Raw genomic sequence first — 24,921 nt, 5'->3', positions numbered from 1 at the left:
GCTGCTGGTGGATGGCAATGCAGTAGACCCGCATGTAGAGCAGCTCCCTCCCCACCCTCCCCCCACCCCACCACCCTGTCTCTCTGTTGCTCTCCACATACATGCAGACATCCACAATAGACCTTACTACACACACACACACACACACACACACACACACACACACACACACACACACACCACCAGTGAAAAGTTTGGGGAAGAAATGAGAAAGTGAGTCACTGACTCATTTCTGCATTGAACTTCACTATAAGCAGCTTCATGAACTAATCCTCTGCAATGCTCTATGAACATTACCAGCGCAGGAAAATCAGTCAGGATGTGTTGAACACATTATGGGATGGCTTTGATAGTTGTTGCATTGAATGTCTAGTTCAAATATGACTTTAGAGACTGAATGACCATCATTACACGTTGATAAAAGTTGAGTGGTATAAAAATTACTTGCAAAATAGTAAACATCTCAAAAACTAAGCTTTGTATTATAATAACTTAGCTGCGTGCGCTAAACTGTAAAGGAGTAAACAAAGCATTAGTGAATGTTTGAGGCTCTTTAAAACAGCCGACTTTTTCACACAGAATTTTACGCACTTGGAATTCACTCATCGCTAATTAGACATTGGAAACGGTTTTCATGAAACACTAAAATGTTCCCATACTTGTTAAGCACATCTTGAATGGTTTCCATGCACTCATAATGATCGCAAGGCATTCAAGATCATTATTTCTTAAAACTGGTTGTAATGGACTTGAATGAGTCAGTGACCCCAAACTTTTGAGCGTGTGTGTATGTATTTAAAAAATGAATTGAATAAACCACATCAGCGCACTCAGTCGGTTGTATCGAGGTCGTGGCTAATCAGCGAGCGGACACGCAGAGAAAGCGGGTTTTTGCGAGCGCCCACTGCGGGTGGTGGGGGGGGACAAGGCGTCGGACGGACACGCGTTCCCCCTACGGCCACTAGGGGGCCCCGGTGGCAGACTGCAGCAGCGTGGAGGAGAGTGAGAGGGACCGCATAGTGGCGATCAGATGACCTCGCCGCTGCAGTTAATGTTCTCCGGCGCTGCCCCGGTTCCACCGGGCTGCTGGTACGACAAGACGCTGCGGCGATAGAGCCGCCGTCGTTAGAGCAGCGCCGCGAGTGTCTGCGTGGTGGTGTTGGCGGTGGTGGAAGGGGGATGTTTGTTTGGGGAGGGAGCGAGCGTGTAACTGATGCTCAGTTTCTTTCCCTCCTTCTTTTTTTCTTCCCTTCCGCGTCTCCTCTTTGTCCTCTCCCCTGCAGTCCTCCTCCTCCTCCTCCTCTCACCCTCTTCCCCCGTTTGATTTTGCCGACCGAACCCTCCCTCCCCCTCCCGCCCAGCCCCGGCTGCCGCACTTGCCCCCCCTCCTCCCTTCACCCTCCCCCATCTCCTGCCCCCTTTCCCTCCCTCCCTGCTTTCCCCTCGCTCCCTCTCTCTTCTTTCACTCTCTGCAGTGCAGCACAGTGATTATCATTCCTCTCACAGAGTAAGGCCTGATAGTCAGATACTGCTGAGCACCCTTCTACATCACCTGCTTCTGGAGGGGAGGAACGCAGCGGTGGAGGGAGAGGGAGAGAGAGAATGAGCCAGGGTAGAGGAAGGGCAGGGTCTGAAGGGGGGGAGGGGGTTTCTGCAGAGTAAGGGGGATGAAAGAAGGTGTGTGTGGGGGGTGGGGGGGGCTGCTTCTACTGCAGAGGTGGTCCCACTGCAACACACAAGCTGCTGCACTCTTATAAATGTTTGAATGTGATTCTGTGCACCTGCAAAGTGCGAGCACAAAGCGGGCGAGTGTGCCTAATTTGCGAGATTCCTGACGCGTGCGCGAGCCTGCGTGTTTTTTTTTGGGGTAACGAGGCGCCTCGGCTCGTCAACATCTGTGCGGCAGACAGACAGCTGAAGAAATTCCGCTCGTACCGCTTCATCCCGAGCCGAGTGGAGCCGAGTCTCAACCTGCTCGCGACCGTTTTTCCCTGCATTCTGCAAATACCACAACAGTCCCCCACACACACACACACACACAGACGGCACTCTTTGTCTCTTCTCTGTCTTCTTTTTCACTTCAGTCGGTCTGCGGCTGTGTTCCATTCTTCAAGACGATCCCTTTCTCTTCTCAGCGTTTCATCCTGCCACAGACACTTATTAGCCGCACTTTTGGGTTCTTTTTTTCCACTTCGTCCTTCTTTTTCTTGCTCATTAACTCGGCCGTCAGTTGTTTTATTCATCATCTGTCGCCGGTGCGCTCGCTCTCACTCTGCACCCCTATCCGACCCCCCACTCCCTCCAACACTTGTCTTTACCTGCCTGTTTGACCTGCGACGGCTCTGTGTAAACAGGACATCTGCTCACTTCGACGGCTGGCCTCAGGAAAAGTCCTTCCAACGCAGCGCACGCCCCGCTCGGGCCCAAGGCTCCCAAACGCAGGAGTTAGATCAATTCTATATTTAAATAAGTGGTGTAAATTCACCACCGTCAAATGAATTGTTAACACGTATGTCCTGTTCACACAGCCCCGCGAGGTGCTTCCTGTCAGCACATTTCTCCCTCTCGCTGTTTTTGATGCATAACTTTAGAGTCGGCAGTCCCGGAGAGATTTCAGCAGCTCCTCAAGCGCACCTTTTTCTGAGATTCTTCAGGAAAATGTAACCCAGGAAAAGAGAAATTTGACCGGATGACTTAGTCACTTAGTTGTGGCTTAATGCACTGTCATGTCTTCCTAATTGTTGCCCGTTGGCATTGTGATAAAATGTGGGGAAACAACAAAAGGAATAAGAAAAAGTGTGAAAGCATTGTGCTAAAAATACAGGTTGGTTTAGCAGTTCTGTAAACGATAACACCCAATTCACATCAACAAGTTGCTTTTTTTAACAGTCAAAGTTAAAGCGTAAGTGTTAATAAAAATATACCGTTGTAATGTGACCATAAGACATCTGTGCTGCTTTTAAAAACGGTAATGATAAAAAAAAAAAAATGTGGCAAATAGGAAGAAATTTACACAAAACACAAAAAAACAAGAATAAACTGTTGCCAGCATGCCTGCCACATTAAGTTGATGTAGTCCCTCTCGTTAAACCATCTTTGCGTCACAGTTTAGTGAAGGCTACACAAAATGTTAAATCCCTGTTTAGAGGGGGGAAACACTCAGCAAAAACCCATTATGTTTCAATAACACTAGAAGTTTAATAAATGAGATCGCTTATTCATTCCAACACTCACAGCGCTCTCGAAGTACGAGCACTTCTCTTTTAGCGGCTGCATTAGCACAACATGATTTCTAAACGCCGTCAAAACAAAAGAGCAGAAGCAAAGGTCACTTTGACTGATCAGCATTCCTGATATGAAGCCTGGACTATACCCAAGTGGTGTCAACACAGGCATATTAGTTTTCACTCTGCGCTGTAGCTGCTCGGTGCAATATCACCTTACATATTCACCACATCCCTGGCTGGAATTTGCTGCGGGGTGATATTTTATCCCCGCAATCATTTTTTGATAGTAAATAAGGTATCACATTATGAAAAACCGGAAGAGGTGGCATTCTTTGGCAAAACACTGGCACGTTTCAAATATTTGCATTTATTGACTTGGTGAAAACACTCTCACACACTTTATTTCATTTTGTGTAAACTAATTCTTTAATTAAACTTGCGGTAGACCAAATATTCATTTAACTGATGAGGTTGGTCGATAACAAGCACTGGCCAAGACATGGACTCATGAGGCCAATTAGATCGAAATGTCTACAGACTATTAAGGATTCTCAATCTGCACCGGCCCTGTTTTAAACCAGAACCAACAACCTTGCTTTTCCCCCACTGACAGTCAAAACAACTAGATGAGCACTCATCCTAGTCCAGATTCTTTACTGTGCAATAAAACGATGTGTAATGCCTTGCGTCATGCATTGTACATGTTGGTCTTTTAGTCCCAACCAAATGTTGCTTGTTATATGTGTGGTATAACAAAAATATTTTAAAATTTGTTGCAGTTCTAAACGAATAAGTCAAGAATAACTTGTCATTAACATTTTGTCTTTACACACTTGGAAACCAAACCTAATACTTATAACGTTGACTGTTACTTTTTAAAATGATAATAATAATGCTGTTGTTGTTGTGTTTTGTATCAAATTCACATGAACATCTTAATTAAACCCCAAATATTTTTTTAAGACTTTATTTAAATGAAAACCCCAAATTAAATTATTCCAAAGAAATGTAAGGTGTATGCAGTAAAATCAGTAAACAAGAAAGGTTCATCTGTTGAGGACGCTGGATAGAATGTCCATGTGTTATACAATGCAACATTACCTCTGGATCTTGAGACGTTGGCTTTTACACACATTAGAAGTTGCTGTGTTGGTTTTGGTGTCTGACATAAAATATTTCCAAACCGAGGTCCTGTGGATTTGCCAACCGTGAAGCTGTGTTTGGCCTATGGACAGCACATTCACAGTCCACTGCAACCAACAGAATTGAATATGGATCACGTCATGGATCACCACTTTTTTTTTCTCTTTTTACACCTAATGAATAAATCAGACCCAATGCCAACACTGTATGCACTAACAAAGGGTTTCAATTTTGCATACGTTTCATCAAGCAGCGTAACCCACTATTCATAGACAGGTATTTGTGGAGTTGAGGAGAGACAGAATCCAGTGACATTTCAAAACAAAGAAATAAAGGATAGAAATCACCTCAGATTCATTTTGTTGGTTCAAATCTTGGTCACTGTACACTAGCAGCAAGTAATAGTGTATATATATCTTCTGTCTGGAGGTAAAAATAATAACTCAAGCACCATCGACTTGCCTGTACAAGCATCCAAAGTACTTCTCGTGGCTGTGGCCTGCCCCCTAGTTTAAATCTCATCAATACCAGGAGCTACTGCGGGATAGCCCAAAGCTAAGAGATTTATCCAGCGCAGTTCACTTAATCAGTGTAATGTAAACATATATTTGCACTCCAGGTTTAAGTACGGCCCTGTGTGCTTTATATCCGTATCAGCCAAGGAAATATCCAAATCGATCAGTCTTAAATCAGCCATATTTTATGGCTGATTCAATAGGTCATCTCAGCCAGGAGAGCTCCTAAGCCGCTTACGAGCCACTTCCTCAATTATCATGTGTCCACAGCCTGGAGGACAACATCCACGGATATTAACCTGCAAGCTATACCCCTCAGTCAACATTAGGAAAATTGTGTGTCCAGAGGGAGAGATTACAAATAGGCTGTCAGGTGTCTGTTTGTTTGACATTTGGCTCACAGAGCTGTCCAGCTTCTGCCCTCAGCTTCAACACAGAAACGAGGAAATGTGTTTTCCCCCCCCCGTTGTTGTCTGAATGTGCAGTAGTGTTGGAGAAAGAAAGATGAAAACCCAATCCATCACTCCATGAACGGGCCTACTCACAATCAGACTAAATAACAATGTCCTGATTGATCAGCAAGCAGTAAATGTTAGAAAATGATAAAAAAAAAAAAAAAAAGAAATAAAAAAATAAGAAGAATAAATAAATAATAAGAATAAGAATAAAAAGGAGTTTCATTTGTTTGTGTCTCTCAATAAACAAGAGCAAGGGGGCCAGGAAGAGCGGGCAACTAAAATAAACAAGCTGTCAAGGTCTAATGGAGTTACAGAGGAGCCTTGATACGGCCGCAGTACCGCTATCAAACACCAGTTCAGGAGCAAAGCACTGCCATAAATCCTCAACAATTACATTAATGGCACCACTATAAAGCCAGTTCAATTATAATTGGTGCAGAAACTCCTTTTAAGTTTCTGTGGTTGGTCACCATATGACACGTTTAGTAGAAAACGTGTCAGCGTGTGTGTAAAAATCGCACACAAAAAGTATTTTGTTTGCAGCGAGGCTGACGTCACACTTCAACCCTGACACTTGTTTCGCACTAAAGAGGTAATAAGTAGCACAAAGAGTATGCAATAAGCTAATTAATAATACATTCATTCATTACCAGCAGCTTTATCCTTCTCATTGTGAGACATGAATGAGATCGAGCAGCAGGCCAAAGGAAAACGTGGCGCTTGTCCCGCAGCCGTGCTTGTAATTTTGGTGTGTGCTTAAGCCCCTTCCTGTGTGTTCATTATGCGCACCAGAGTGACGACGGGCACAGACAGACAAACAAAAACATATCCGAATGTGCTCACGAGCACACAGTCAGATGTGCAGATGTTGCACATGCATAGGCAAACACACGTGTTGAATATGGAGACGCGTGTAACGAGAAGAGAGGGAGACTGTTAATTAACTAGAGCTCGTTAATTCTCTTTGAACCGACAGCGAGGAGGTTTACACACTAATTACCTTGATGACTGAACCAACCTGTGCATGCACGCACGCACGCACACACGCGCCACCCCTTCGCACTTCAAACGAGCGCGCACGAGCGCCAGCGTACGCTCGCGAGCTGACATAACACATCCTGCAGGCTTTGAAAGTCTCGCGCTCAACCACGGCAGCGAGCGCACAAACACAAAAGGTGCGATGTCTCACTCGTACACAAGCGCACGGCAACGCACACACACAGGCAGACACACACTTTGCCTGAAATGAAAGCTTGTTCCCTCTGAGTGCTGGGGATTCAGATGGATAAGTTTATGCTGAGTTCAAATCCATCGTTCCCTCTGTTTGATTCACACAGATGGGCCAAAAATAACTCCACAATGACTCGCATACTGTATCGCAATGCCCAGATGCATTTACAATTGCATTCGGAGCACATATACAAACACACTCACGCTGCCACGCGGGATGAGTAAGGCTCCCGTGTCAGTATTGAACTGTAATGGCCCGTGTCAGATTAAGGGGAAGGTTTTTTTATGTCCTCCGTCAAACTCAATTAATATTCCATCAGCCATGAATTCATAGGCCACACTGGACCTCAGCCAATTCATCAGCATTGGTGCGTGCACAAACGGTTGTGTGTGTGTGTGTGCATGTGTCATTGTACATGCCAACATGCAATATGTATTCGGGATGTGCAATTGTTTAGCCAGTTAAGTCAAAGGTGCCTCCTGCTTTGTTGGTCAGGTTGAAAAACATCAATGGGGTGATTAGGCTGAGGCTTAAACACCAAAATGAGCAGACGGGAAATGGAAAGAGATCAAATGAAGGCAATGAAGAAAAGTTTCAAGTGTTTCTTGGAATGTTCAAGGGTAGCAGAGGTGAAAAGGCGTGAAGCTAAATTCTGAAAGGAAAGATCGTGATAAGAAGTCAGGGGAGGACGTGGACACTTTGTAGAATTTAATGACTACAAACTGTCAAAATAATAGAACTTGGCAAAAGAAAAGAAGAGAGGGTCACCAATGAGCAAAAGACTTTGAGAGAGAGCAGACAGAGGGTTGAGGGGAAAAAGGCGGGAAGTGTGGGGGGTGGATGGAGGGTGGGGGGGTGGGGGATTAGGGAGTGCAGAGGAGTTATGGGTCAATAAAGCCCGTGGTGGGGAAGAGGAGAGGGACTCATAACGAGGTCAAGGACATCATCGATCGACGCATCATAAAGCTGACTGGCAAGAGAAGAAGGGAAGCGCATGGGAGGGGCGGGTGGGCCGCCCGCTTTCTTTGAGGCAGGAACAAAGAAAGCAGCGAGAGTTACAGCTGGGATACGCAGAGTGGACGGCAGGGGCGGCCCAGAGAGGGGAGTCAAGAGAAAATAGAATTAGCAGGATGAAAAAATGAAAGGGGACATGCCTCTGGCCAGACAGAGGCATGGAGGAGGGAAATTGAATTAGATGGAATCATGGCTGAACAGATGAATTCTGTAAGAGAACAAGGACGCACGCATGCACGCACACACACACACCCAAACACTGTCAGCCTCCTGCACCAGATACATACAATTGCAGGGACTGGCTGGCGCATCCGACGAGCTCTGCCCTGGGGGAGCAAGTTGATTTTTATTTATTTTATTTTATTTTTGTAATTTTAACGCTAATCCCACTCTTAGTGTCCGGTGCATCATCAGGACGTGCGAATCTTAAAAAAAAAAAATCAAATCACGATCGTTGGTGAATGCACGGCGCCGACTCCAGGCTGCGCTCTGACAAAGCCCGCCACACAGTTTCTGTCGCGGCACCTAATTTAAATGAAAGCACTCGCCCTGTGATGTCATTTTGTTTGGTTTACGGGAAGGCGTAGCGCATTCCCTGACACAGCAGATCAAAGGCTTCACATATCCACGGGATATATTTCCATGTGGGAAACAGCCCAAAAAAACATGTTGGGAAAGGGCAGGACCTTTGGAAAGAACTTTGAAGGTGACAGGACAAACAAAATGAATGGAAACAATAAGGTTTCTTCCTCTCCAGTAGAATAATTTGGATGGATTTCATTCCATCTGTAAGAATGAAAACAGGCCAATCACGTCGTTTGGTAACATGGCAGCACTGACTGCTGGCAGCTATTTGCTGCTAACTAAATCCGACCCACAGGTTCTGATGCTGACTGCTCTGGTTCTTTTCCAACTGGCTGAAAAAGAGACGGATCTGCTAAATTTCATACTTGAGTCTCGCAGTTCAGCGCATTTGCAAAGTGATGGACAACATCCCCTTTTCAAGACTGCACTAATGTTCGATGTCATGTGACAGCTGCCAAAGGGTGAGCTGTTTTCAACTTTTCTCATTTCAGCAGACTGTTGTTTTTTGTTCTGCGTCGGTTGACACATCCAGAGCAGCTAAACTTGTAAAGAGGGGGAGAGTAAGATTTGCAGTTTGCTGACTCGACTCATTTTGTCCGAATTCCGCCGCAGAGCTTCAGTGTTTAGTTGCATCTGTTGGATGCCTGTCTATAAGAAAAACATTTGTGGCAGGCTGGAAAAAAACTGTTGTTGTTTAATTGATGTTTGATCATGAGGCGTCAATTGAATCCATGAACTAGATAGGGATGTATACTTACTAATGATTACTCATCAAATAAGGAAACGTCAGCATACAGATAGATAGATAGATAGATAGATAGATAGATAGATAGATAGATAGATAGATAGATAGATAGATAGATAGAGACTTTATTGATCCCTTTGGGATGACTCCCTCAGGGAAATTAAGAGACGTGAGACAGACGTGAGACGTGAATATTTTGGTCCAACATGTCGTTTAGGCTCAACACTGCAACAGCCCCAACAGTTAAAGGCCAGAAGCTCTTGATTAAAATGGTAATTTCCTCGGTTGAAATCCTGGGATATCGCTTTAAACAACATTTTTGAAAGCTCTGTTTGGTCCTTGAAATGAAGGACGATGGGAAACAATTTCAGAGGTCTCTGTTTGTCCCCGTTTGATCCCGTCACCCTACACATGAAGCAGTGCAGGAAAATGTACAAAGGCAGGTCGGCTCTCTTTATGTTGGGATCAAGGACAGTTTAAGGTTCACACATTATGATGATGAACTAACTAGGTTTTTTTTGATCATCTACTCAAAACATACTGTCGTACTGTTGAGCTCTTAATATTCTATGATGTTTTTGACTTTGAAACAAAACAAAAACTCATCGGGGGAAGATCACACGAATAACATGAAGGAGCAAAAAAGAATGATCCTCATTTCTCTCGCCGCCTCTTGCTTTTATCACACATTTATTAATTTCTGTGCCATGGCCCTTGGTCCTAACAAGTAGGAAAGAGGTTGGACTGCCTCATCCCAGCTAATGACTAAAAATACATCGCCTCCTCTGTGGAGACTTAAGATGAAGCCTCTGAGATGCCAAGAGCTGCCGCCTCTCCGTTAGACTCTAATATCTCCTCCTCCGCCTCGCCCGTCCTAACCATCCCGGCTGTCACTCAACCCCGTTTCATCGGCGCTTTGTTGGGAAATGGCAGAAGAAACAAGTGCTCTATTAATTCCCCGCGTCTGCCTAATTAATTTTGCTGTGTTTCCGTCTCGTCTCGCCTCGCCTCGCCTCGCCTCGCGCATTGCAGAGTTTGAACGTTCAATTTCCAGTCTCCAGTTGTTTGGACGGAAAAGATGAACCGAGTCTGGTCCAGGCGTTTACGCCAGCCGTCCGTCCGTCAATTTCCTTCTCGGATTATCCTGGAGGCGCAGGTTTCCCCGCCCCTAATCTGCCTCCGTTCCCGCACTGCCTCTCCACATGCTGCACGTTTCGAAGCAGATCTAAATTGAAAGGGTTGTAATTTTCCGAGCAGATAAATGAGTTTGAGAGGAGATATGAAGGGTGTTGTATAGAAATTGGCTTCCTGGTGCAGAGTGATCCCTCGGGGCCAGACGGAGTCATTTAACGCTCTCTGATATTCTCTCAGCATCGACTTACTGCAGTCGTCTCCATTCTTTCTTTCCTTCTTCTTCTTTTTTTCTACCGAAGTGAAAACGGGTATACTAAGCTAAACTGGAGCGATGTGTGTGTAGAAGCGTCAGTGACGGCATGATGTCAGTCTTCTCTGACTCGCAGGATTTGGGAGATTTGCCACACTGGGGGTGGTGGTATCCGTTGACAGGTGCAGGTACAGGATGCAAATGAAAGAGCTGCTTCTCCTTGTACTGTTAAGTCACTCGTAGCTTTATTTAGGTCATTAAAAAAGATGCCCAGGAATCCAACCATAAAAGAAACAACAGCAAAGCATACACACCATGCCCCAACACTCAAATGGTGTCATTTAAAACTCAAGAACGCTCTGCAGTTTTGAGGCAAAATATCAAGTGTCGCCTCTTAGTCAGGAGCATGTTCACAGTCACGACTGACAAGTATTCTGGGCTTTTGTATAATACTGTAAAACCAGGCTTGTTGTGCCTATTGTTGAGTACTATAGCACCACAATAGGCAGCGGCTGTTTTGGGTGGAACTGTACCTTTAAGCACGACAGAAAAAATGTGGAAAAAAAACATGATGATAAGGTAATAGCATAAATGAATTATAATACAAAAGGCAGCAGGACAAAAGGTCTAAAAATAATATGACTAAAAAAGATAGGACTTATATTATTTACATATTATTTGAAACAGCTTCAAAACTTAAAAAGTCTAATTTGCTCAGGATGAATAATGTTTACTGCAAAAAAACAAAAAAACAAAAAAACAGGTCATGAAAAAGTTCAACCACGTCTTGAAACAGCTGGACACCCAATTTGCGCCTAACTGAGTGCCACTGAGTATTAATAATATTCAGTTACAAATGAGTGTAGCTACCTTCATGTTCTCATTACATTCACAGTATTTACTGCAGGGAGGTGTCATCAGGGTTGGTTTGACTGCAGTGCCTTGTTTTTGTTTTTTGTAACTTGTCACTCATTGACTAAAGCACAGCTGCATCTGGAGACACAGAAGATTCAATGATGTCTCTGCGTTCCTGTTTTGTTTTCTTTCCTGAAACAATCACAAAATCGTTGGACGTCCTCAGACAAATAAATTCACTCCTTTTGTTTACTTTGCCACCTACTTTGAGCTCTGTATCACGCAGCTGTTGCAAGTAGGCACCATTCCAGATGAAAAATAAGTGTCTCTATTCCAGCGGTTTGTAAACATCTGCATTAATCCCAACTGGAATTAAAAGCCGTCCACAAAGTTTAGAAGAGGCCGTGATTGGTCGAGAACTATTACGCTGCGGCGTAACGGCTAAGCTCATAATCAAGGCGAACACGATGAGTTAATCTCAATATGTCTTTGCAGACCCCTGCCCAACTGCCTAATCCCCCAGATTTGGGATCTCAGATTCGAAAATCCTGGATGATTAATCCCATATTGTGTGTATGCACACGTTTTCTTCCTGCAGGGGACCCTACGACGGGTGACCTTCTCGGTCGTCAGCCAGCCCCACGACGGCGGTTGTTATGACAGCGGCCTGGAGGATTCCGAAACTCCCAGCAGCAAGAGTTCATCAGGGCCGCGGCTTGGAGCCCTGCCACTTCCCGAGGAGGGCTATGAGCGCACAACACCGGAGGGCAGCGTTGGGGAGGAGGAGCACGTGGAAAATGGTCAGTGTGAGAAAGAGAGGTGGCAAAAGTATTCATATTCTGTACTGTAAGTTAGTAAAAGTACTGATTCGACTCTTTTGCTTACGTAAAAGTAAGAAAGTTCAGGTCCTGAAATGTTCTTAAGTAACTGAAAATATTTTAATGGCATTAATGTTTTGACATTAATGAAACGATACATTTGTTGATAATTTTGCAAAAATGAGAAAGTTGTGACAGAAATGTCTTGCCTGAACTGACTTGCATGAGCCTCTAGATCATTTTTAACAGCTGCCAATGCACAACCAAACTGTAATCTGTCATAGTTCTGTGACTCCAAAGCTGAGGTACTCTAAAATAATCTCCCTCTAAATAACTACACAATAGCAGGGTTCAAATCGCTCCACTTCAAGAAATAAAAGCTATTATAAATAATAAGTGAATTTCTTTGAACAGAAATTGTATATTTTAAATACAGACGTAACAAGCATGTTTTTCCAATGTAAGAAGTAAAAAGCAAAGCTGTTTTTGTTATCAACACAGTGAGTAATAACATAGTGGGTAACAATAAAAAGTCATGAGAAAATCATACTCAAGTAAAGTACAGAGAGCTGAAAATTTTACCTTTGTGCAGTAACAAAGTATTTGTACTTTGTTACTCCCCACTCTGGAAAACACAGGCGAAAGTGACTGTGATTATATTCAAACCATCGCCTCTCACGGGATGGGAATGTGCGCCACAGAAAGGAATAATTGTCTTGTCTGCATATGCTTGTGTCATCTGTGAAAAGCTGTTTTATTAAAGGTGACGTGTAGCAAAATGTTGTGCTGCGGACTCGCCTGTGTCCTTGTCAGTCACCTGCTCAAATCAACAGGAGTGCAGGTTGGGTTTTTGTTGGGTTTTTTACCTTTTCATAGCAAGTCTTTGTCAGAGATGGAGAGAGGCTGAAAAGAAATTGTCTTCATTTATCCTCTTGTTATGGTCAAACCAAACCTGGGGAATTGGTTGCAGCACACTGAATTCACGCCGACCTTGAAGGCTGTTGTTGAGTGGTTGAATGTTTTGACCCGTTGTAAAACTAGCAAAAGGAATTGAACAGGGGAGTCCTCGTGGTGATTCTGACAGAAGTTTATCATAAATATTTTCTGCTTGTGTATGCTGACCTGCCACTCTTGCTGGAATGCCTCCCATATGTATGTCACATATTCATCTTGGAAAGAGACCCAGTACAAAGTGTGAGGCGAGACAAGATAAACGCTTGGAGTGTGGTCAATTTAGTTCATTTTGATTTGTTAAGGCCAATTGACATGAAAGCGGATAGCGCGGTTAGTGTCTTTTTTTCTATGGTTTGTGTGACAATTACACCCGGTTCTGTTTCAAGTCTCTAGCCGCAGCTATTGTGCCCAACTTATAGTGCCTCTCCTCCCTGGTCTTCTTCCATGGTGTTTAGCCTAGAGCGAATGCTTCCTGCCCACGTACCTCCTGCCTCTTCATTTGTTAAGGTAGCTAATTGGTTTTTTGGAATCCGCCAAATTTCTTGCAACAGGTAAAACCCCTGTCTGTTAGAGGTTGGCTAAAGTAGGATGACTGATATCTCAGTTTAAATGCTTTATCCTTAATTAATGTGGAGCCCAGCAGCAACGCAATGCCATGTATTGTCTGTTGCCCATGGTGTGACATGATGTTTAAAACGTTTTCATACTGTCACATGAGCCCAGGAGAGTTTTTTTTTTGATTCGGAGAAGAGTGCCACATTCACATTATATATTGCACATCTCGTCTATAATCAACATATTGTCAGTATTGATCTGCAGACTGCAGGCCGACATAAACATCCTTTTGACCTTTGACTCTTGACCTTATGGTTACTGCAGTCAGCCTCCGGTGGCCTCACTAACCTTTTAAATCAACACCCGTGGGACAAAAAGATGCTCACCGCATGTTAATTCCATAATTCTGCGCGTGAAGACGTTAACGTTTGTCATTGTAATTTCCGCCGATTAATAACTCAGTGGCTTCATTCTGCGTTTGCACTGACCTCACCTTTCACCCTGTGAACTGCTGAGGGTCATGTTTCTGTTTTTCAACATAGCATGATAACATAATAATAATAGCATAACAAAATATAGATATACATATATGCATATTATAAATGTGTGGGTGTATATATATATATATATATATATATATGTATATATATATATGTATATATATATATATATATATATATATATATATATATATACACACCCACACTAACATAATTAGTAAGAAATAATTATTTTATTGACCGCTTCTTCTGCAGAAGTCATCATTTACTAATCCCCCCACTCTTTCCTCTGTGTCCAGATGCCAGACAGCTGCCAGACGTGGCTCTGACCGGAAAGTGCACCAGAGAGTGCGATGAGTTTGGCCACTCTGACACTTGTTGGATGCCCATTCGCCCTTCGCCACGCCAGCGTCAGCGCCACGGCAGCGACCCCCCACGGCTTTCGACTTTTGCGCCAGGAGACGATAACAACAACCTCCGCGGCAACGACCACGAGAGTGACAGTGAGAGCGCAGGCAGCGCCGGGAGCTCCGAGCCCGGCGTGGTCGTTAGCGTAGAAGGGCAGAGATTACCCATGGCCAACGGTGATCCTCTCGGCACCCTGGGCCGCGGAGACCGCAACAGGAACGTGGGCGATCACAACCGTAACCTTCTGAACCGCAAGATGACTTCGGCCTCCTACGACACCTTCAGCAGCGCAGGATTGGCAAGGCGCCAGCCAGAGGAGGAAGGAGGAGAAGGCCAGAACCCACCTGAGGTCATACCGCTGACGCGAACAGGGGGAGATTACAAGACCGCGTCCTGCCTCACGCTGTCGCGCCGCGAGGTCTACCTGTGACGACCCTGCAGCGGAGCAGTCATCGTCACACATGAAGACTTCAGAAGGCAGATTAGTTGGGAAGGTCTTTAAAACAAAGATATGTTAGCATCAGAGGAAGTGTTTTCAAGATACTGAAAATCCAATTGCAACCGTTTGGACTTTGACTACTATTTATAGGCACTTAATCTTAAGCAAGCGATGGATCAACTCTGGGGTGAGGTTTGACCGGGAGTACTTTGTTTAAAAAAAAAAAAAAAAAAAAAAAGCCTTTTTAAATAATAGCGAGACTTGCCTGCAGGCAAACGTCCTATTAATGTCCATGTGGAGGAGGACAACTTCATCTCTTCTTTTTTTTTACCTGAATCCAATGCATGCCTGACCCTCAGAGGGATCTGGGAGAAGAAGAGAGAGACGGAAACTGAGTAAAACCTGCTTCTATAAATACTTTGGTGCATTCTTTGGTGCGTTCACTGAGGCTACGGCAAGCGAGACTTGGACTCAAATGGTGAACCATCTGCCGGTGGAAAAACAGAGGTCCTATCCAGTCAAAACAGAAGGAACAAAAAAAAAGAGTCATGGGTCTTTGATTGAGTTATTTGGATGTAATTCAAACCAATCAAACATCTCTAATCAACTCTGTTGTACTGCAGTGGGAGGATATTAACCATTCAAACTGCTAATCCTGTGAGTCTTAACGAATCAATGCACCAACAGTGTGCCAGCTGTACAGATACACCAAGTGGGGATGGGGCTGGGGAAGGGTTGGGGGAGAAAAAGTGCTGATCTCAAAAATCAGACATTGACGTTCAAAAAAAAAAAAAAAAATGAACAAACTGCAGCAATGTCAAAAGACTTTGTGATAATCAAACGTAACCATACGTGGTTCTCATAGTGTCAGTGCCACCATTGTCGAGCGTGTGAAAATACTTTTTTTTCCCAGCACAACCCGTCTGTATGTATACTGTATGTACTGTACCTGATAAAGCCTCAGAGCAGACTGACATGCTGAGGTCCGTCACACTTACAGCAACCAAACAGTGTTTAAATACGATGAAGGCTCTTTCGCACACACGCGACACACGTGTAAACATGCACTTTTGCACGCACTCCTGAGCGCAGACCTGAGCATGTAGACACAACCGGCCCATAGTGTGCACCTGCAAAAATGTGAACGCGCATAAGGACCACAGGTTATGACATGAGCCAATGGCTGTGTAAAATAGCATATATAATAACCTGCATTTACTTTCATACTAAAAGAGAAAGAAAAACAAAATAAGCACATACACCATCTTTGAAAAAAAAAGACTTAAAAAAACGCAAACCAATACAAGGATGTGCTCAATATGCAGTTCATGTGCGCTGTGTGTGTTGGCACTCATCATTTCCTCACACACACTGCCTCTCATTAAACTAGCTGTAGCATTTGCCTGCTCCCTCCCAGCCAGTATTTAAACATGAAATGTATTTAAATAAGTACTCATCTCTGTGACTGATGTTCGAGGCTACATTAGCAGGAGCTTCAGACGTGACATCTACTGTATGATAACGATAAGAAAAAAAAAATGTGGGAATATGAGATATTCCACATACTGTAAGTAGGACTCGGAAGGAAGGGAGAAAAAAAAGAAGAAAAAAAAACGCACATTTCTGCAAGGAAAAGGAAAAAAAAAAAGTGCATGGAAAAAAAAGATAACGCTTACTTTTTTCTCTTTTTTAAAATACACGCCTTTTTGGATACTACGCCGGTTTGGATACATCTGTACTATATCTGTGTGCTTACAGGAGGATTGGTGAGGGGTTTGGGGGGTTCTGATGGCAGCCAGGGAGGTAGCTTCAGCGGATTAAACTGTTCCCTCTTCAGCGTGGAGTAACTCGGGGTGAATCACGGGCCTTTTTTTTCCCCCCTTCTCTCGATGAGACGGAAGGTGCCAGGGAGGCCGTGACAACGGAGAACACCGTGTAGTGGGAGCACACAGTTCTGCCGTTACCCACCCCCCACCCCTCTTTTTTTCTTTCTTTCTTTTTTCTTTTTTTTTTCACTTTCCGCTGCACAGCAACGACCCCGGACGCGCCCCGGACCGCTGTGCCGAAACTGGCACAGATGAACGCACTTCTCCGAGACTCGTCCTTCCCCCGGCAGCCCACCACCGCAGGAATCCAGACACACTCGGCTGCACCGGGGCCTGACGAGCTGAGGCTGAGGATCGAGGCCAGCACATCTTAATTCCCATCATCAGTGTGTGGTTCGCTGGTGTGATAGGGATAATAGGGTTAGGTCGTCCCTGCGGTCTTAATGAGTTTTCATTTCTCCGCTCTCCTCCTCCCTTGATCTGCGCTGATCTCATTAATGTCTGGTTAGGCGAATGTAACGCTGCTGGAAATTGACGGCGAGCGCGCCTTCTTGGTTTGGCCCCCGTTGTTTCGGGTCGGGCGATGGTAGGTGGTCAGGGGGGGAGGCGTGGGTGACTGAAATATGACAGATAACAGATTCTTGTTTAGAAGGACAGCACTCAGGTAACGCCTGCAGCAATCTTGAATTTTCTTTACGCTTGTTTTTTGGGTTCTATCTCTGTTTTTGAGCCACGCTTCGCTACTCGACTGTCTCTCCACCGAAAAGGTGACTCGGTACAAGAGGTTGCAAGAGGTGCCAGTGGCGACGAGCTATGCTAAACAGGCCAAGAGAGCCTGTGTATGTAATTACACTTCCTGTAAATACCTTCCAATTTTACAAGCTGGTTTAAAAAAAAAAGAAAAAGAGCCTTTTAGTTGTTTGAGACCACTCATGTCCTGGCTCCCTAAGCCTTTATTACCCTCCAACCACTACTGTGTAAATGGACTGCGCTGAGGATGTAAGGAAACTCCAGGGACACCACGTGGAGCTAATCTGGTCGAGGAGAGTTCACATTAAGAACCGCTGGGTGACAACAATTACAGCGTCCCGCATGGTGCGGCCAAGGCGGACAGACTGCAAGCACAGGAGCGCCCCCACCCCTGCCCCACCCCCACACCTACCCCCCTCATCCCTCTTCTGGAAGATGGAGACGTGTGCGTGTCAATGCCTCGGACACTGACGGTACTGCATCCAGTGTGTCAGCTTGGGAAAAGGGATGAATCACAACCCCGACGACTCAAAAGTGCCGCATATTTCCTCCAACTGCTGTTTTAAGGCAGGTTCTTTGGTGGCACCTTTTCAAACTCTCCCATCTGGATTGAAGGGAACTTGCTGTCTCTCTGTGTGTGGGTGGGTATCTTATTTTTTTATTTTTTTATTTCTTTTTTTTTTTTTTGTATTTTTTAACTGCACGTTTAAACATGAATATGTTTCAGTCTTCAGCAAAACAAAGGAAGGAGACCGACAGAGAGGAGCAGCGGAACATCTGAGACATTTTGAAAAACAGACACTTGGTTGCACATCATGTACCCGTCATCTCTCTCTCTCTCTCTCTTTATTTCTCTCTCTCTCTCTCTCTCTCTCTCTCTCTCTCTCTCTCTCTCTCTCTCTCTCTTTCTCGTGATGTTACCCTTATAGCCATGTAAGATAAAACTACACTGTAGAACAGACAACTGGAAACCGTAACAGACAATGGCATGCTTAAGGTCTACAAATCTGCACTCGAGGAAAAAAAAGAGGAAAAAAGTGTTTTTTTTTATTTGCCTCTTTGTTTTTTCTCTTACGGGATAGACGCTTTTTTTGTTTTTGCTGCTGCGTTCCTGTAATTACCTTATCAACTAATTGCATTTGAGGAGGACGAGGGGCGGAGGCGCTGTTGGCGAAACCGTTTGGTACGAAGATGAATCGTGTAAAAGTTTGAATTTGACATTAAAAACTTCAAACATTCTTGTCTGCCTGCTCACATTTTTTTCCAAACTCAACTGAGGATTAGAATATGTTGCAGCCACAGGACTGTCAGCTTGAAGTTCAGCTTTTTAGCTCCATGGCCATACACACAGAAACACTTCCACATTTTTTTTTTTTTCTTGAATCAAAGATGTTTTGGTGCCATTGGAAAGTGTTTCAAAGGCTGGAATAAAATAATTAGCAGGGTTTGTTTTAGTTTTATACCTCTACAAAAGATCATGTAAGCTCGAGATCGTTCATATTTAGATATCTAAGAAAATAAACGTGATGGAGGTTAAAAAAATAAATAAATAAAACTTGTATGGACTTGAATGATCTTCTCGGGGTCTAAGGTCACAACCTCAATTTTAAAGAGATTTCACAGCCAGCCAACAGAGCAGGAATCTTTCCATTCAGCGGGACGACAACCTGATAGTCTTATTTTAATGGGGTAATGTCAATTTTGCACCTCACTGAGAAGCACACTGACTGGAATATATTATCTCTGAAATGTTGGGAAATAAATCGACTTTATCTTTGGAAAGTTGAACTTTTCTGAACCGGATTCTGCTGCGAGAAAACTTTAAAGATGTGGAGAGCAATTTGGTCTTCGACTAATCAGCGCACATTTCAGAGGTATTAGCAGCACGCTGCAAAGATTAGTGTGAAGTCAATGGTTTGAAGGACTCAAAATGTCAAGAACAATACCAGTCATTGGCCCAGTATGCAGCAGTGGCACCGTGTGGTCAAAACCAGTATTACTTATTAGAAGACGTTTGAAGTTCCAGCAAAGGTCAGAAAGGGTTCACGCACCAAAACTGCGGATCTGGACATTGATCTAAATTTAGTAATTAATGCAAATTCTGCAGGCCATAGAAAACACCAGGCTACAAATAAAGAAGCAGCTGAAGTGACTTGCATGCATACTCTAAAAAGGTTTAATGTGACATACAGTCTTGAAAACATTCTTGCATTAGGTGATCATACACAGGATTTAATAATGTGTAAATAAGCAATTTCTGCAGTGTTACTGACAAAAACTTTGTCAATAAGTAAATTGATGTATCACCTCCTATAGGAAAAGGCAAAAATTAAGTTTGTCTGCCTTGCTAGTTACCTGGCCAGTAGATACCAAAGCTATCTAGCAAGCTAGCGTCATTGTACTGCTTCTACCCATTTTAGGTGAGGAGTGTTTATTATGACATGCTTGATTTGTGATTTGCAGTGTGCAAAATGTGTATGGAGGACTGTACTACCCAGTACAGGGAACATTATAAAAGCAATGAAACATCAAATGGTTTTATCGTGTTCTGATGACTTACAGCAATGCCACACTATTCAATGTCTCACTACACTGCTTTGGAACCACTGTGATGTGTCACAAAATGTTATGTTTTACTCATTAACATAGCAGCATGTTTAATATCTAATTTTTTTTCCAGCTACAAATTTCAAAAGGTTCTTCTCAACTTCACAGCTTTAATGAGAAACGAGTGCAGACATAACTTTCCCCACTGGACTGGCTTTTCTGCAGCCAGTGAGTGCAATAAAGCCATAAAACCCACATACAGGAAAATCATTAAACTCCACAACAAATGGCTTTAGCAACCCTTTGTAAGGCTGCACGCCCCAAGTGAGATGTCAATCAGCTCATATAGCCCATAGCCAACTCATATTAGCGCCGTTGATGGAAAGCTTTGTCAAGAAATCACCAGATAAATGGGTGAGTAGCTGTCTGCACTGCAAAAAGAAACTGTTTCTTTGAACTCTTAATTAAATTCCAGGAATAGACCCAGTGGATGTGCAATTTATTGATTCTATAAAGATGGAGGAAAATGTTGCAAAGGAGCTGCCTGGTGAAGTAAACCCCAGAATGTTAACGCCCTTACGCAGTATGTCAAACGGTCTTTGGAGTTGTCAGATGCTTTCAAGCAGCTTAGGCGGACGGCTTTTTTTCCCCCCTCTTGTAAGCAAGCTGAAGTGAATTGCCTTTGAATTGCCTTTCTATGCAGAGATACGGATAGAACCTTGGGATTATCCCCTCAAAGTAAGAAGACGCAACGCTGGAACGTATTGATATCTCTCTGTCTCAGTCACTGTGACGTCCGCTTAGTTAACACTGACAGCGGGGTGCCGCGACCCTCCCAACGGCAAAAGCCCAACGAGCGTCAGGACGGTCGAGCCGTGGAAAGACCAGAGACGTGATGAATGCTGTTTGTTCTCTCCTTTGTCGGGGCCTTGCAGTGGAGCTGTTAACATTCCCCCTCGTTGATGTGCAGATAGTTGCTGATGTGAGATTGGATCCTTCCGGTGTTGCTCCGAAGGCTGTCATTTGTGCCTCTTCATCATCCTGAATGCGACAAACGCTGTGCTATCAGTGTGCCTAAAAGAGCGGCAGGATGTGACTTGTCGGCCATGTGTAAACCAGCCTGCAGCTAAACTACAAAAAAAATATTTTTTTTTTGGTCGGTTGTTGTGTTTTATTTTAAAGGAATGCAGCTGTCCACATTTGTAATCTTTATAAAACAGAGAATGGCGTAAAATGGCCATAAAATATTATGCCATGCAAATTAGCTGAGAGTTTTCTCACAACATTAACTCATATGGTTGGTAAAAAAATAAAAATAAAAACACATTTGTGCGGCTGTCATCTGTGACATTGCTTCAAATGATGTGTGAAAACGTAATAAGCCGAGGCAGATGCATTTTTTTCTAATTATGTTTATGCAGATCTGAATGAGTCAGGCCACTCGCTCATATTAGCTGTTGGGTTGTACTTAGCATTCAGATGGCCTGGCTGATGGGTTTTAATCACATACATAATGTATGGTTTGTATAAATAGTTTTTACAAAATGGTACATGGATGAGGAAACAAAACAGCCACTTTCATAGCATGTCATGCAGTGTTGGAGTCAATAAAAACAAATGCTGCACTAGTTGGGTGGTTCACAAAAGCTAACATTTAGTTGGCTTACATCTTAAGAAAACATGGTTCAATTTTAATTTTCAAATTTCTAATGTTTCAAACAATGGAGTAAAGGACAATTCTCTTTTCAATTTTTCTTTTAAAAGTTGGAGTTTATAATTTATTTGTAGATTGTGTGTACATAGGTGGGTTCAGCTGATGACCATTAGGTGCCATTTGATTTGCAGTTCCATTGCAAAGACGTGTATTGTCTGCTGACAGGCAGATAATTCACAGCTTCTGCCTCTGTAAAAAGCATGCAGCTCTGGATTGTTTTTCTCTTCAAACTTATTTAGGTTGAGTGAGGTTGAGTTTGCTCTGCTGCTCTGGTCCATGTGGTCTTGATGAGTGGGAGGGATAACTGCTGTATTATCCGTGTCGAATTTTTGTAATTAAAGATGTCAGGAAGTAGTCGTGCAAATTCACCTCTGTTTTGTGGTTAAATTGATAAAATGCCAGTGTGACAGCATCAAGTTGAGAGCACTGACTTATAGGGAACAATTAGGCTTAAGGTTTTAATTCAAAACTCTTGAAATCTTAATAAAGGTTGTTGGTGTTCGGGTGCTTAAGTTAATTTCAGTCTATTTCTATTACAATTAAGTCCAGCTCAATTATTTATTTATTTATTTATTTATTTATTTATTTATTTATTTTAAATCAAGGCTCAATGTGGACACCAACTGGCCAATGCGGAGTGTTGCAGTCTGCAGATACTCTAGACCGCAACGTGGAGCTTATCCAACTGATTTCATTTGCTGGCTCCACGTGGACGTTAATTTGATCCTCTGCCCGCTGCTGAAATAACTGTGAGAACGATGGGCCAGAGAAGTCACTGCACATTTATTGGCAGTCAAGTGTTACATGTTGAGTGTATAACATTTTCAAACAAGAGTTCAAACCTGTGTCGGCCATTCCGCATCACCCAATGGTTTTCACCTCTGAAATTAAGTAAAGTAAGCACACTGCTGACAGTAAAGAATCGTGTTATATATCTGTGTGTTATATCCTGCTGCTATTTGCTACTATCCAATGCATTAAATATTGATTAGTCATCACTGCTGAATAACTACCCGGTTGTTAGTTTTGGATTGGATGCTTTTTCGCTGCAGTCAGAGGGGAAATGGATTGTTTTTTTGTTTATTGCACAGTGGCTGGATGCAGCTCCGGCAGCCTGAGGGATCGCCGGTGGTAGAGGAGCTGCACAGCTGGCTCAGTAATTTGCCCAGCTCTGGCTGGGCCCCCGTGTTATTGCCAAATAGCAGCCCAATTCTTCCAAGGGATGAGAAGTGCTCGGCATTGTTATGGCACCTGTTCAGACTTCTGTGTGCCCTGAAACCCACTAAGCTACTGTTTTTCACTGCTCACTAGTCGCCCGGTTTCATGGCCCGTGGCAGAGAATGGGGGAAGCGACGCATCGTTTCGAGTCTTGCAGCCTCAATATTGCATCCCGTCGGTGTGATCCCAGAGCAGATGGCAGTGGCAACATGCAAGTCCCCGTTGGTTCTCCCATGAAGGTGATGTTGTCTGCAGCGGTTTATCAGTCGGAGGGAAAGTGTTCTCATGTTTACAACCTGTATTTTATAAATAAAAAAAGCATATTGAGGGAGCAGGCCCGAGGCTGACATTTCCCTGGGAAGATCACTCTTGAGCAACACTGATATGGCATTAAAAAATCTCTTCTATGTGCACTCATCCCTTGGTATATGTTCTCTTTAAGTTGCCCTTTTTCGTATCAAATGCAAGCCTTTAAAGATTCCATAATTTGAATTCCACTTTAACGTGGAATCTCACCAATCGCTAACGAGGCATGTGATTTCAGTCAAACACACCGACAGTGAAGTCATATTCTGATCTTTGGCATCACGGATTCGGTCTGTTGTGCAACCTTTTTTTTTCGAAGGGGAAGCTACATCAAAAAAGCGTCAAGTGTGTCACAATTTTTAGAGTGCATATTCGATGGGAAGAACTGTAATATTTATGCAACTGTCACATGAAAGAAACGCACACTGTTGTCTAGGTTGTGCTCCCCTCCACTGAGAAGCAGCAGAAAAAAATACATAAAAACAAGTGATGGTAATCTGTGCCAGATGAGACGTAACTATTAAGTCAAGTAAATGAGCCGTTATTTTTCAAACATTTAGGCGATAAGGAAACACTCCAGAGGGAGAACAGATGTGTGTGTGAATATATATATTTATATAAAGCAGTGAGTAATGATTAATTATAAAGAGTATTATGACGCAGTGAAAGTCAAGGCATGTTTAAACAGATAAGCTGAAAATTGCCACGTGGTGCAATTTCCATTCTACTCCTGCCAATCTGCCCGCCAGACTTTTATTGCGATACTTGAAGGGATTATTCAGACAATTTAAGGATTTAGAGGCTTGTTTCTCAAAAAAAAAAAACAGGAGACTCAACAGCAAATTATTGGCCACAAGGTGTTTATGGTGTCATGACGGCTCACATTCAACCCTCATCCATGAGAAATTGGGATTTTACACACAGCTCAGTCTTTGTTTCTCCTCTGTTTTATAGGTTTCCTTTTCACTGTGCGAGTTTCTCTTTGCTCCAAGAGAATTTACAGGAAAGTAAAGAAGCAGACATCTTGAAGACATAAGATTATTTTCTCATTTTCCAAAACTTTTTAATGAAGGAGCAGTAATGAGGTCAATTTGGACACTGATGCAGTTTACAAAAAAATCCTGGAGAACTTGTAACAATGCTTTATTTATTGAGAGGAGATCAGTGTGAATCTGTGATCCCACTGGCTATCAAAACCCCCCAAAAAAATCTGCTTTAAATTACATTTACATGATTGATTCTTCCAATCCACACATTCAGACCCAATAAGCAAACTGCCAGAAACTATCTGACCTCCACTGCATCTAAAACCTCATTTTAAGGTTTTAAACCAAGCCCGTTTTTGTTTGTATTTTTTGTTTTTTTTTTCACACAGCATGTGCTCATTCCTGTAAGGTTTCCTGACTGAATAATTTTTTTCAAATCAAGACTTTATTTGTCTATTTATTTATTTTTTATATTTTCATCTTGCAGGAATGTTGACGACTCAATTGTGTATTGTCAAAAGATTATTTCTTCACGTTTTGCTCTGTGTGATTTCCTCCCAGTTTCTGGGTTGCACACATCTGATTATAGGAATGGTGTGCAGGTGTTTGGCTCGCTGGTCTCCTCAGCTGCAACTTATCACATAATCATCTGTTGGCTACAATAACCCAGCCGTCGCTCGCAAACTAGCAGATTGTCCACACTGCTGTGTGTCGTGTTCAGGCAGCTTTTCTGTGTGTACGAG

The 24,921-nt window shown here is 43.3% G+C and overlaps 1 protein-coding gene across 2 annotated transcripts in view; it reads left to right on the top strand.

Moving 5' to 3' along the window:
- The window catches only part of pcdh7a (protocadherin 7a), a 45,883-nt gene extending 27,238 nt beyond the window's left edge, over positions 1–18,645 (top strand). Inside the window, exons 4-6 of one of the 2 annotated variants that reach the window (XR_012927271.1) lie at positions 11,756–11,957; positions 14,284–18,048; positions 18,135–18,645. Coding sequence is in view for 1 of the 2 variants with exons in the window: in XM_076030994.1 (XP_075887109.1) it covers positions 11,756–11,957; positions 14,284–14,822 (741 nt within the window). In the remaining variant the exon portion in view is untranslated. Of the gene's footprint in view, positions 1–11,755; positions 11,958–14,283 lie in introns of both variants that reach the window. The other variant, XM_076030994.1, reaches the window with a different exon arrangement.
- Positions 18,646–24,921: the final 6,276 nt, after the last annotated feature.

Source organism: Nelusetta ayraudi, unplaced genomic scaffold, assembly GCF_046127955.1.
Source record: "Nelusetta ayraudi isolate G7.1 ecotype Tasmania unplaced genomic scaffold, CSIRO-AGI_Nayr_v1 ptg000004l, whole genome shotgun sequence".
NCBI classification, from domain to species: Eukaryota; Metazoa; Chordata; class Actinopteri; order Tetraodontiformes; family Monacanthidae; genus Nelusetta; species Nelusetta ayraudi.
The sequence above is the reverse complement of the archived record's forward strand: the minus strand, read 5'-3'. Positions and strand labels throughout refer to the sequence as shown.